This window comes from Cydia pomonella, chromosome 4 (genome assembly GCF_033807575.1).
Source record: "Cydia pomonella isolate Wapato2018A chromosome 4, ilCydPomo1, whole genome shotgun sequence".
NCBI classification, from domain to species: domain Eukaryota; kingdom Metazoa; phylum Arthropoda; class Insecta; order Lepidoptera; family Tortricidae; genus Cydia; species Cydia pomonella.
Window position 1 is genome coordinate 25,606,871 of NC_084706.1, and position 14,342 is coordinate 25,621,212.

The following is a 14,342-nucleotide window of genomic DNA, read 5'->3' on the forward strand; positions in this document are numbered from 1 at the left end:
AAAAGTGGATTATTAGTGTAATATTTTACTCAATAGCGGTTTAGATATAAATGTTTTGAAATTGTGATTTTAATTGCAGCCCCATAAGTCAAAACAATAAAGACATACAACCGTTTAATTGTGATTTTAAGACCAATCTTTATTATTTTCTATCGAGCCGATTTCGTTCAATCATGTATCGAGTACAATCACGGTCTTTGAAATATAATTAATATGAACATATATTTTTCTTACTTGACTAAAACATAGTCTTTCTTAAAAAACTGTTTAAGTAACATCAATTTCAAGGACACTGGGTGTTGACAGCCTCTTAAGTCTTAAACATTGTATTTGTAAGAATTTCATGAAAAAAATCATGAACATTCGTGAATGTTTTCCTCATAGCTTGGGTTTGATGACAGCTGTCAACCTCATACAAATTATAACCTTAAAACGCAAAATATTGAAAATATGTATTGAGATGACAGCTGTCACCATACCTAAGCTATGTAAAAATTCTATGACATCCATGGGACTTAAAAATTGACAAGTGCAGCTACAGAAGTACAGATGTGCAAGTTGCGGAAAGTGTCCAAAAAATAGGAAAATTTCTCGGAAATTTCTTGCAAATTTCACAGAAATATAAGATATTTCCATTTTATGTTTCGGAAACTTTCAATCCCTATACAAAATAATAAGAAGTTTCCGTAACTTTCCAATGTAGAAAAATTCGGAATTTTGGAAAGTTTCCTTCGGCAGATCAGTAAGTGCAGCTTTATTTGATCGATAATTTGCTGAATAATACAAGCAACACGATTGAGTTGTGAATTTTAAATTTTGACTTTATTTTATTTGTGTTTATGTTGAAAATCAAATGCATTAGAAACATTTGTCAAGCACAAAATAACTGAAATACGTGTACATACGAAATACGAGTATAAATATTAGTGGATCTATGAATGAATGTGTATTAAAGTGATGTAACGTGAACAAGCTTTTTATTGAATTTCGAGGTCACCTCAACTGAACATAGTATAAGCAAAAGTAAGTAAGTAAGTAATTTATTTGCATAAAATAGTGTACAGTAAGATGGTCAATATTAGGCAGGTACAATTTGGTTCAACTATTTTGCCTTAAGATGGCGTGCAAATATTAATAGGTATTTAAATATTATACATATAGTACATTAATTAATGCATTAACAAATATTTTAACTACACAAATTATTACATAATATTAACTTAACTATGTTATAAGTCATCATGATGAATTAAAATAGTACGACACAGACATTATAATAAAATTACTACACAATAACGAACAGGAACCACAATTAAATAAAATGTCATATAAAGAAATGATGAAGAAAAAAAACATTGAATCAACCGAAAGAGAATTTGAAATAGAGGTGTTGCCCAGCGGGTTGTCCGGCATCTGAACAAATTTCACGAGCGCCCACCAGGTGTGTTCCCGGCAGTGAATGTGTTAAATAGATTTTGAGACGATTATGTTTTTGGATTTTTTCAAAATGGTATAAATTCAGTTTTAACACTTTGAATGCTTTATGTCATAAACACAACCATCACTTAAACGCCAAGCTCCCGAGCGCAAGGGAGCTAATGTAAACCTCGAAGGTTACTTTGACAGCGTCCGCCATAACACCTATAGTTGTCCTTTGCGCTGCACGCTGTGGGCACGACTAGTAACGCCGACTTTAAGTGTTCTTAACGTTCAAAAGGTTAAGTTATGTTCGCTAGGTCTACACCTCACTGAGCCACAAGGTATTTATTTTTATAAAATCATAAAATCATATATTTATTTGTAAACATAGGTTTTCACAGATCATACAAATGTAAATAAGAAAGTATCACTATGCTTAGCCATTAGGCATACAAATATTGTCCAGATGGTGCATGCATATCTACAAACTTAATCTATAAATTATAATTTAATGTAATTTACAGTACATATGGGGCTACTTTATAGCACTAGTGCGAGAAGTAGCATAGTACGTTACTGTGTCGAACATTTAAAGGGCCATATGTACGTTAAAACGTTGTACGATACATGTGCAAATAGGTAATTCGCAACTCGTGTCGATTTAAAACACTCCCTTCGGTCGTGTTTTAATTTATCGCCACTCGTTTCGAATTTCCTATTTTTCGCACTTGTATCGTAATGTACTATTATCTATGCTAGTGCGACCGTTTATTTCATTAGTAGTTTTTTTTTTTTCTTGAAAACGAAAATTCAATAATGAGATGCCGTTCTAATATAAATGTGACTTTAAGGTCATTTTGTCTCACTTACTTACTCCGTTGGCTCAGCGACCCAAAATGAGACTTGGCCTCCGACACAAGACAGCGCCACTTTTCTCGGTCCTGTGCGACTTCTCGCCAATTGTCAACTCGAAACTCGCGTGTTGATGCTCGTACAGTAAATATTGAACTCGCCATACAAACCCGGTTGATGTCGACAGTCTACCGTCGGCCTGATGTATGGGGAATTGCTTCGGGAATCCTATCGTCGACGCGCAGATCCGCCTCCACCATGTCGCTCCAGCGATACCTAATAGGGCGTCCGATAGGTACGCTCTTTTTACGTTCCGATCTTCGTTCATTCTCTCAAGGTGGCCCAACCAACGGAGTCTGTGGGCTTTACTTTCTCCCATGATGTTAGGTTCAGCCACTAGGTCTTCAATCTCACGGTTCGGACTGTCCAGCTTCCATCCGGTCTTCGTTTGGGGCCCAGTATCTTACGGAGGATTTTCCTCTCGGCAACTAGCAGCATGTTTTCTTCCTTGAGTGTTAGTGTCCATGCTTCGCATCCGTAGGTTAGGATTGGGCGAATCACGGTCTTATAGATTCGGATCTTGGTGCGTCTGCTTAGAAGCTTGGACATTAACACCTTGTGAAGGGCTGCACTGCATCGCAATGTATTCTGGATCCTAATCTTTATGTCCTCGTCACGATTGTTAGTATCAGTAACGGTGTCTCACGCTCGCAACTAAATCGAATTTCTCTCAATGGATATAATTATACGCAAAGTTCCCATTTTCGAGCTGCTGAGGAGGAAAATATTTTTTGGAAATAATCAGCTATAATATGCCTCTATAATTAGTTTGATAATCATAACTATAGATTCCAGGAACCGTCGCGCTAATTCAAACAAAATCCGCGCCCTTGACTCCCGGTTTATCAGTCTTTGTGCTGTTTTTTTTAATTCTTTTGATATCTTTGACCTAAAGATAAGCTCAGTTGTAATTATTTGACTCCATTCGAGGTCTGACCGGCTGGGTGTGTAGTTACGTAACTATGAATGTTTAAAATTTATTAGAAAAAAGATGGCGTCATTGAAGTGTTTCTTTTATTTGTGCCTGATTATTGCCACGACACAAGGTAACTATGTTTTTTTTTTTCTCCACTTAGAGCAACAATAATGGATTTTTTCTCGCGTTCCAATCTCTGAACGAAAAAAAAAATGTTTACTCTAGTGTTTGGCGGAAGCCGAAACACGATTCCTGATTATATTCTCTACCAATAGGAAAAAATCCCTATAGAAAAAAAATAATCAATTGAATTAGGTATACAGCACGTCCCAAGACTATGGGACATCAAGGGAAAGTACCTTAAATATAAGACATAGGATATTTTTTCTCAAAGGAGACTTTATTTTATTTTCAAAACTGAGTAATACTGCATTCAAAGATTTAAAAAAAATAAGTTACTTTGTCTGGAATTCGAACCGACTCAAATGTGAAAAAAAAACATCCTGTATTTTTATGATGCCAATCAAAAGAATGCATAAAAAATAAGTCATCTCAGAAATATGATATCGCAAAAGAAATGAATAGAGTAACATTTTTGATTAAAATTTCAAGATTCGGTTTAGTTCCCAGAAAAGGTAAGCAATTTTCAATTTTTTTTAGAAATTCTTTGAATGCAATATTACTTACTTTTAAAATAAAATAAAGTCTTCTTTCAGCATAATATCCTATCTACGATATTTAAGGTACTTTCCCTTGATGTCCCATGGTCCTGGGACGCCCTGTATATAATATAGTATTGTATTAAAATTTTGACGACCGGTCTGGCCTAGTGGGTAGTGACCCTGCCTATGAAGGCGATGGTCCCGGGTTCAAATCCAGGTTAAGGACATTTATTCGTGTGATGAGCATGGATATTTGTTCCTGAGTCATGGGTGTTTTCTATGTATTTAAGTATTTATAAATATTTATATATTATATATATCCGTTGTCTAAGTACCCTCAACACAAGCCTTATTGTGCTTACTATGGGACTTAGTCAATTTGTGTAATAAAATGTCCTATAATAAAAAAAAAACATCGTAATCTTCAGAAGATTAATAAAAATAATTCTGGTCACATATTTTTCAAGAAATGTTCAAAAAGTTTAAGAGCGTGGCGTCTTTCTGTTATGCGGGAACCACATCCTCATATGCCTCCTATTTGGGCATATTTTTATTTAGCCATAGATAAATAAGTATTAAGCATTTTCTTTCCAAAACGCTTATTATTTTCCTAGTCGACATCTATATAGGGAGCGTGCATGAACTGTAGGAGGCAGCACAGGAGCAGTCAGATTTTTGGCGCGAGGTAAATGTGATGTTTTTTTGTTCCGATGTAGCCCACAAGATGGCAGAACCTACTATGCACAAGAAAACACGTGACGTGTGCATGTGCATGTTTATGGTTCCGATTCAGGCCACAAGATGGCAGACCCTCCAACGCGCACGGTCCCTATAGCGTCAAGTAGTAGATTTATCAGTACCGCTACATGACACTAGACGTCATGAGTGTCGCGACTGACGAAAAGTGTATTGCACAACAATTTACGACTACTTAATATAGCAAGCGAAGGAGTTGAAATTAAAGTTCCGGTTAAGAGGCTGTCAATACCTAAAGCGCGCACACTGTCTATTTGTATCTGAGTAAATGAGATAGCACTGTCGCATGTTACTGGGCCTGGGCAAGGGAATAATAAGAAAAATATTTAAATAAAAAAAGTGAATTATTAGTGTATTATTTTACTCAAACATATATTTAATATGAACATATATTTTTCTTACTTGACTAAATCAAATAGTCTTTATTAAAAAACTATTTAAGTAACATCAATTTCAAGGACATTGGGTTGTTGACAGCCTCTTAATTTGGGTATAATATTAGCTGAAAATTGTTGAGCATTAGCATTTTCGTTCGTACCGACATCTATTGTCAAATAGCAGTAAGTGATAAACCTGCTACTTGACGCTAGATGTCGACTAAGAAAATAATAAGCGTTTTCGTTTTGGCAAAGATAATTTGAAATAGAGGTGAATTGTCAAAGAAAATGTTGTTGCCACAGAAAAGTTACTGCCATTTTTCGACACATGATTAAAACTTTTAGAATGCCATTTGACTTTGATCTTTATTCTTTCACTAATATGTGTGAAATATCAAAAAGTGGCGCCATCTTACCCGGCATAACCCAAAGGTTATGGAGCCATCGCTCGAAACGATGCCGCCATACCTTTGGCTTTTGATCTATTAGATGGCGCCACTTTTTGATATTTAACTTAACACATTTCAGTCAAAGTATAAGGATTAAAGTCAAATGGCAATAATGGCAACAAAGTGGCTACAAAGTTTTCTTTGACAATACACCTCTTTTTCCAATTCTCTTTGGTTTTGGTAAGGAAACGGATGTATGAAGTGATCATTCTATGCTTACTTATTTCTCTAACATTCCACTTCATATCTTTGAAACAAGGTTCACAAATAGTTACGTAGGTATATCCAGCTATTAGCAAAAGGACCCTAATTGTAAATTTTCCAGCGGTCGCAGAAGAATCATCAGTTGAAGTCAGTGTGAAACAACTGAATGTAGCACTGGGAGGCACTGGTTCCGTCACCTGTACACCTGGGGGATCTCCACTACCACAAGTTCAATGGAAAAAAGGTAATCCCTTCATTAGAAATACTTTGGAACATTCTTACACATATCAAGTTAGTCCCAAATTAAGTAAAAAACTTGTGCTAATAGAGAGGTTGTCTAAGAAAAAAACACAGGCCTACCAAACGCTTAATAATTGCACCAAAGCGTGCTGGGCTTAGGTATAGGCACTTATTCGCCAGTTCATTGAAGTAAGCTACCAACACGTTTTCCAAGAAATAGAAGACTTTCCATTGAATAAAAGTTTCATATGCCGCCAATTCTTTTTCACCCGATTTTGATGGTAAAAGGCTATCGTTCTCGGCTCTTGCCTCTATTAGTATTACTGGCAACGTCAATTTTATGTGTTCTTCAGTTTTAATGCTTGAAAATGACATTTTCGTCAATATATAAACTAAAAGCTATTCCAATTTTGTGACAAATACGGAAAATGGCTGGCTCGTTATTTTTTTTACGCATGATTACAATGCGCGTGCAAGGCAAAGGCGCTAACGAAATCGACAAACAGCCAATTTTTTTTTTTAAAAGCTAATATTTTCGTATTTCTATTCGACGGATGGAGATAAAATCGATAAAATTTTATGTTTATTCATTAATGTAATTTACGAGATAATTTAATCTATAAATTATGTTTGGTGTGATAAAACCTCTTTGAACTAACATTTGAAACCTAATAGTTGGTTAAAAAAATGTATTACTTGACCAAATTAAGAAGGCACCGTTTCCGTGCATATTATTAGCAATCAGTTACCTTCTTAACTCAGTCGGATAATATGAAAAAGCACGAGTGTTATAATATATACTGAAAAAACACGTAAAAGGTTCCCAATGTCAGAGTACTAATACTAATAAGATTTGGAGGTGTAAAGTCTCTCCAAGTGTCAAAATAAAATTTATACTAAATAAATCAATCGCATCTAGACTGTTTAAGCCAGCAGTCTCATAAACTAATGCTACAGAATACATAACTAGTATGGATCCAAAGTCAAGTATCTTTTCTTCTTCCTCGCGTTGTCCCGGCATTTTGCCATGGCTTATGGGAGCCTGGGGTCCGCTTGACAACTAATCCCAAGATTGGCATAGGCAATAGTTTTTGCGTAATTGAGTACCATCTGACCTACCAACCCAAAGGGTAAACTAGGCCTTGTTGGGATTAGTCAGGTTTTCCTCACGATGTTTTCCTTCACCGAAAAGCTTTTCTGTAAAGCTTAGGCATCCAAAGTCAAGTATATGATTCAATATTACAGAGACGTATAGTCTCCTCGGTTAATACATTAAGTTAGGAGATGTATAATGTCCCCACGGTCTAAGAAAGAGAATAATACCCATTAATAAGATTTGGAGGTGTAAAGGCTCTCCAAGTGTCAAAAAATTAAAAAAAACAAAGGGTCAACAAACAATCAAACTACTCCCGGAGTGCCGGCAGAAGTGAAAACTTGTATATTAACGTTGTGCATTTTTGATATTTTGAAATGGTTAGGGAATAATCTTGCACGAATTGCTTTAATTATCAGTATAAAAAAGTACTATCATTTATGTGGTAAAATTCAATATTCATTTATTGCGCTATCGTACACAAACATGACAATTTATATTACATTAAAAATTTAACACTTCAGAACGATTACAATTATTTAACATTTGTTTTTCGATCAGGTCACGTGTCCGTCTTGCGAATTTTTCAATCCGTCGAATCTGTCGGTTACGTGACCTGTCGCGAGTTTAAAAAAAAATCCCCGTCACAAAAAGTGCACAGCGCCTCTAAAGAAGTTTTCACTTCAAAAAAGTGTGCGTGCCAGTCGACGACATCTATATTAGATACCTACATATAAAACTTTCATAACTCAGGAACAATTCGTGATAAACGCACATATAAATACCGCGCCGGGAATCGAGCCCAGGATCTCTAGCTTCTTAGGGACACTACCGACTTGCTTAAGAGGCCGTTAAATGCGAAATTAACGTTGTCTGTTATCTTGTGTATTCTATGTATCGGTAAATTTTTTAAACTTTTTTTAGCATGGTGGCCAGTTCGGAGCGGGAACCAAGCAATCCGGAAACACGCTGATAATATCTAATGCCCAAATAGGCGACCGAGGGTATTACATGTGCGGTGGTGTTGTAGACCGTAAGGTCGTCACACAACAGTATGTTTTAGTTGAGGTGAAAGGTAAGGTATTACAAGAACGCCTTTTTTATACTTGTCGACTGTAATTGTTGAATTACAATTTCGTATACCAAACCTAACTCAACTATAATATGAAAAAAAAAAAAAAAATATTCTGCAAGTAGGCCTCAAGGGCTCTTTTACAAGTCAATACAACATTTATAGTAACATCAAAAATACATAACAACATTTATAAATACAACAGCCAATACCTGGGTAAACATTACATTATAATAATCTTAAAATAAATTATTACTACAATACAATAGAGATGTATAGTCTCTATGGTTAAAAACACATTAAATCTGGAGATGTAAAAGGTCCCCAGTGTCAAAGTACTATAATACTAATAATAATAAGATTTGGAGGTGAAGTCTCACCAAGTGTCCAAATGAAATTTATACTAAATAAATAAATCGCGTCTGGACTGTTAAGCTAGCAGTCTCATAAACAAATGCTACAGAATACATAATCAGTATGTACCAAGTCAAGTATATTATAAAATATTACAGAGACGTATAGTCTCCACAGTTAATACATTAAGTTTGGAGATGTATAAGGTCCCCACGGTCTGAGAAAGATAATACACAATAATAATGACATTAATAAGATTTGGAGGTGTAAAGACTCTCCAAGTGTCAAAGAATAAAAAAATAAAAAAGTGAATGAAATACATGTTTCACGTCAAGAGACTGTTAAGCTAACAATCTTAAAACTAGTTCTACAGAATACATAACTACTATGAATCTAATAACTCAATGTCATCATCAAAATAACTAAACATAACAAATATAAATACATAAGGTTGAACAGCTAGAAACAACAGCGCCCTATGCCTGTCCGGGACACTGCAAGCAAAACTATTACAGCTTTTGAGACTGTTCCTTGTCTCCCAAGTAGTCATCTATTCATAAGCAAACGCTGTAGTCAACTATAATGAAATTTATCAATCACGTGGCGCCGCGGTCCAGTGGAAAAGACACTAACGCGTGACGGCTTCATGAGTAATATTCATATATTATGCACGCGTTGATGTCTTTTATATTTATGTAACCCTAACGCTGTTTTTTTTATACTTATTTAACAATTTTACCGCCAAAGATGTCAAATTACGCACGCGTGTACAACTCAATATCAACATTTGTCCAGTCTGACAAGGTTCAAATCATTTATTGTATAATTTTATAAATTACATGTCAATTATTTACGAAAAAAAAAATGAAATAAAAATTAATAATATAACAATCATTAATATAATTATATACTCTGGGTATAACTATAATTTAAGCTTTAAAAATTCGTCGATGCTGTAAAATGTGTGCTCGAGAAGCCAAGTTTTTAATTTTCTTCTAAAAACAATCTAGAGAAGGAGCCGAGGTGATTGACACTGGGCAACTTATTATATACGGTCGGGCACATCACGTGAGTTATCTTCTCAGATCTTGCGAGGGCGTCGTTTTACTGGCAACAACCTGTTCACAATCACGCCCCCGTGAAAAAGATTATTTTTCTACTCGTCGACTGTGATGGTTCAATTAAGATTTCGGTATAAATATATTGGCGTACTTTATACATGGTAGAGCCAACCAATTTTCCTTAATTATTCAGGGTTTATAGTCAAAAAAGTATTATTTTAGATGACTTGTAGAAAAAGTATTATACAATAGTGATATAAAGCTTTTCAGTCTCGTTCCTTACTTAGGCTACTCAGCAAGCTTCGTCGCCTAAACACGGTACTCGACTGAAAAGCTCACTATTATATCACGATTGCATAAAATACTATAGTATTATTAAAACTAAAACCTAAAAACTATGTTAATATGATTGATGTCACATGTTTCATTTTAGATGTGCAACCACCTGCGAGACCAACACAACCGCAACAACCAGTCAGACCAACACAACGTCAACCAACGGTCAGACCAACACAACGTGAACCAACGGTCAGACCAACACAGCGTCAACCACCAGCCCGAGCACCGCAGCCACAGACTCACGCAGTCAACCCGAGAGTTAGAATCAGTGTCAGGCAACTAATAATACCGAGGGGACAAAGTGGAACTGTTGACTGTATTCCCGAGGGGTCCCCGCTGCCAAGGATTCAGTGGAACAAGGTGATTTTTATAATATTTTAAACTTTCCCCGTGTCAAATTCCACAAATGTCTGTTTTGACGTTTTGTTGGAACATCATTTATCCGCGACCACGACCAATGTAACCTGCGTCAAAACGTCGGAAATAATGGTAAAAAATAGATTCTTAAACATTAATTAATTATAATAACTGTTTGACATTATAGTTCATGTAAAATTAATTTTAGATGACATATGTATTTGATGATGACATATATTTGACGACCGACTTGGCCTAGTGGGTAGTGAACCTGCCTACGAAGCTGATGGTCCCGGGTTCAAATCCTGGTAAGGGCATGTATTCGTGTGATGAGCATGGATATTTGTTCCTGATTCATAGGTGTTTTCTATGTATTTAAGTATTTATATATTATATATATCGTTGTCTAAGTACCCTCAACACAAGCCTTATTGAGCTTACTGTGGGACTTAGTCAATTTGTGTAATTATGTCCTATAATATTAAAATTATATGTTCTAGACTATTTATTATTACTGCTCTTATGAGATTATTTAGTTAGACATGTATTCTATTATTTCTTTTTAGTTTTCTGCGTTTCCTTTGTTTCTTAGTGTTTAATTTCACGGTAATTTCGAATTTGTTTATTTTTTTGGATAATTATTATTGACATTGATAATAATATGTTTGCATGCCAAATAATTGACGATCATAATGTAAATTCATATAGATTAACATAAGAATAAAAAAAAAAATAAAAAAAAAAAAAAATAAAAAAATGCGATAGACCCGATAAATTTACAATTCATTAATATAATCATTTTTAATAGCCAATAGGCCCACGGGGAAGGAAACAGTAAATTTGACTGTCTATTTTTTCTTCTAAGTCGGCTCTTCACTGTTGAGAATCGTGACTCCGCTTTCCGCTTTCCTCATAGCAGCTCTCCACTTCTCTCTATCTGTTGTTTTGTGGAAAGCATATTTTTTAAACTGTTCTGTACAAAATATAAAAAAAATATACGAATGGCGGACGTTAATTTGCGGACGAATTCTGATAGGATGCATGAGAAAATGCTGGACCTAATGTTCTTGTACAAACTTCTAAACGATAAGATTGACTGCATGCATATGGTTAGTCAGATAGGGCTGAAAGTACCGTCTCGTTTGCCACGTTATCCTTGTGCCTTACTCTATGTGCGTCGTAGTCGAACTAACCTACTGGCTCACTCCCCTTTGCCCTCGCCTGGCTCGTCTATACAACAAGCATGCTAATAATGTCCCTTCTTTGGATGTGTTTCACGACAGTGAAGCCTCATTTAAAAACAAATTATTATCTGTTGACAACCTCAGCTAAAAGCTTTTTAGCTCGGCTAACTTAGTTACTTTTGTGTGGAAATTTTATTGTTAGTATTAATTAGGTGTTTTTGTTAATTAGTATCATTTGTACTTATTCATATTTATATTAAGCTCTAATTCTGAATCTTAATTTAAATAATGCATGCTGTGATTGCCTTTAATTGGGGGATTAATTATAAATGTGCTCTTTTAGTATGTAATTATAGTATGTGAATTGTATCTTCTGTTGGTGATCCTAATAAACAAATAAATAGAGAAAGCTCCTTAAATCTTATAGATATACCTTTTATACTTGTGTATAGCTAAAACTTAGTTTTACCTATATCAAGTTCGCAAAAGATAAAATATGCTTTAAATACTTTCATGTAAAGGAGGAAGGCGATTTCAACAGCAGAGTGGGACCAAACGGCAACACGCTGGTAATATCTAATGCTCAAGACGGCGATGGAGGAAATTACATATGCAACGGACTTGTGGATGCAACTACCGTTTGGACTGAATATGTTCAAGTAGTGATAGCACCAGGTAAGCACGTGTATCTTTATATCTTCAATCTTCTTAGCGTTCCACACTAGCGTCACCCGAGCGTCGACGTCTAGTCAACCCTATGGCTGCTGCTCGAACGCAACGTTGGCGCAACTGCGCAGCGACTCCATTTCCATAGGGCCGGACTAGACGCCAACGATATGTTTCAAGTTGTAATAGTACCAGGTTAGCACGTGCTTATTATATCTTCAATCTAGCGTCTCCCGAGCGTCGGCGTCTATTCAACTCTATGGCTGCTGCTCGACGCAACGTTGGCGCAACTGCGCAGCGACTTCCATTTTCCATAGCGCCGACTAGACGCCAACGATATGTTCAAGTTGTGATAGTACCAGGTTAGCACGTGCTTATTATATCTTCAATCTAGCGTCTCCCGAGCGTCGGCGTCTAGGCAACCCTATGGCTGCCTGCTCGACGCAACGTTGGCGCAACTGCGCAGCGACTCCATTTTCCATAGCGCTGACTAGACACCGACGCTCAAAAACAACATTAGAAAGAACTGTAGAATATGAAAATATTAAGGGTACTTCTACAAAAACCAGCCTGGATTTGTCAGGTACGCAATCACATGTGCGACGAGGATGGCAAAAATGGTTAATTGTAGTTAATTTTTTTGGATATCATTCAATAAGTAACTATTCGTAATTATTCGGTCTAAAACCTAGATCTAAATAAAATATCAAAGAAGAAAATGTACCACCGAGTCATCTTAGCGCCTTTGTCATAATTGTAGCAAAATACAAAATAGTATTCTAATTGTACTTCATACAATATATAATGAAAGCGATTCGACTTATGACAAGAGCCGTCACGGAAATCGAACAACCTAAGAATGGCCCAGGACGTCGACTACATGGATGATGATCATTTCCAAAGACGTGAAGACGACGGATTTAAAAGTTTAAGTCGGGTTTTAAATTAAAACTTTTACATGTCCATTTTTACAAACAATAAAAATTACAAAAAACAATTACAAATATGGAATCGATTAAATATAAATACTTTATTAGAGATGTTTACTATCTCTAAATGTCAAATACACAAAAAAAACGATGATCTAAAAATAAAACCAACAAATACTAAAATTCTTTAGAGATGTATAAGTCTCTGAGTGTCAGAGATAAAATATAAAAAAAGATATTAAATTATCCTTAGAGATGTAGAGGGTCTCCAAGGCTTGAATTCTTCTATAAATAATTAAAAGACAAAAAATTAAATCAGACAAGAACCGAATGAAGAAGAAGCTCAGGAGAAGAAGAATGGATTTTCTCTTATAAAATACCAAAGAGCCGGAGGTCAACCTTTTATTAACTCTGTCTTTTACTTTATTTATAGGTAGCGAAGCAAATACCGTTACAGTATCGTCCAGACCAGCTTCCTAACCCATTGACGTGTCTGTCGCCGAAGGACAAGATATTATAATAAGGTAATATGTAAATGATATGTTAAATCAGACAACCTTCCATCTTTCGGTTTAAATCGACCGGGATATACACGGTGATTGCCTTTTGTATTGTTTTTAAGCTCCCGATATTTCGACGCAGTTAGATGCATCTTGTTCACGGGTAACTGGAGATAGCGGGTGGATGTCAAAGTTGTGTAGACCGCGCTCGGTCTACCCTCGTTCGTGCGTGTCGGCTGCGTTCGCTTTCAATTTTACCACTGGTCGCGTCCCACACTTGTTAGTCTATCCAAGCACACCACACACAGTGTCACTAAGCGTGTTTGATTCGGATATCAATGGTTTTTTGCAGACAGAAACCACAGGATTCCACACATTTGACAAAACCCATCTTCACGATTGAAATTTCTGTATTTATGAATTGACCTGATCTGACAACCAACCTGAACGGTTAACTTTTTCATGCTTCATGGAAGGATAACCGTTCCAGTAACATTCCAGTGCTGGATTCGATCACTGGACTGGAATGCTGGAATAATGTGAACGGAGCATTGTACTTAAAAATACAGTACCTTCACTTAAATTTTAGTACATGCACGGTCCAGGCGTCAAGGTGTTTCACAAATATCTGAACAAGCACTCTAATACCTTGACAATAGAGGCGTGTTTAGATATTTGTGAGAACCTTGGCCGCTCCGATATATCTGATGGCGACTGTACATAATACGCGTCTTTTAATTCCATTTCAGCTGTGACTTCAAAACTGGCGACGCCCAACAGATAGTCTCATGGAGCAGACTCGACCAGCGTCCATTGCCACAAAATGTTCAACTCAACGGCAGAGAGCTGATC

The 14,342-nt window shown here is 36.0% G+C and overlaps 1 protein-coding gene across 1 annotated transcript; it reads left to right on the forward strand.

Annotated features, from left to right (window-relative positions):
- The first annotated feature begins 7,076 nt into the window (after positions 1 to 7,076).
- LOC133517352 (neural cell adhesion molecule L1-like) lies at positions 7,077 to 12,125 on the forward strand. The gene is made up of 3 exons (XM_061850648.1): positions 7,077 to 8,103; positions 9,949 to 10,214; positions 11,917 to 12,125. The coding sequence occupies exons 1-3, from the start codon at positions 8,040 to 8,042 to the stop codon at positions 12,118 to 12,120; spliced, it is 534 nt and encodes a 177-aa protein (XP_061706632.1). The 5' UTR covers positions 7,077 to 8,039; the 3' UTR covers positions 12,121 to 12,125.
- Positions 12,126 to 14,342: the final 2,217 nt, after the last annotated feature.

Excerpts from the sequence above, each read along its gene's own strand:
- LOC133517352 (XM_061850648.1), top strand. The coding sequence starts at position 8,040 with ATGTGCGGTGGTGTTGTAGACCGTAAGGTCGTCACACAACAGTATGTT. Across the intron at positions 8,104-9,948 it reads TGTTTTAGTTGAGGTGAAAG|ATGTGCAACCACCTGCGAGA; the intron begins GTAAGGTATTAC and ends GTTTCATTTTAG. Across the intron at positions 10,215-11,916 it reads CAAGGATTCAGTGGAACAAG|GAGGAAGGCGATTTCAACAG; the intron begins GTGATTTTTATA and ends TTTCATGTAAAG.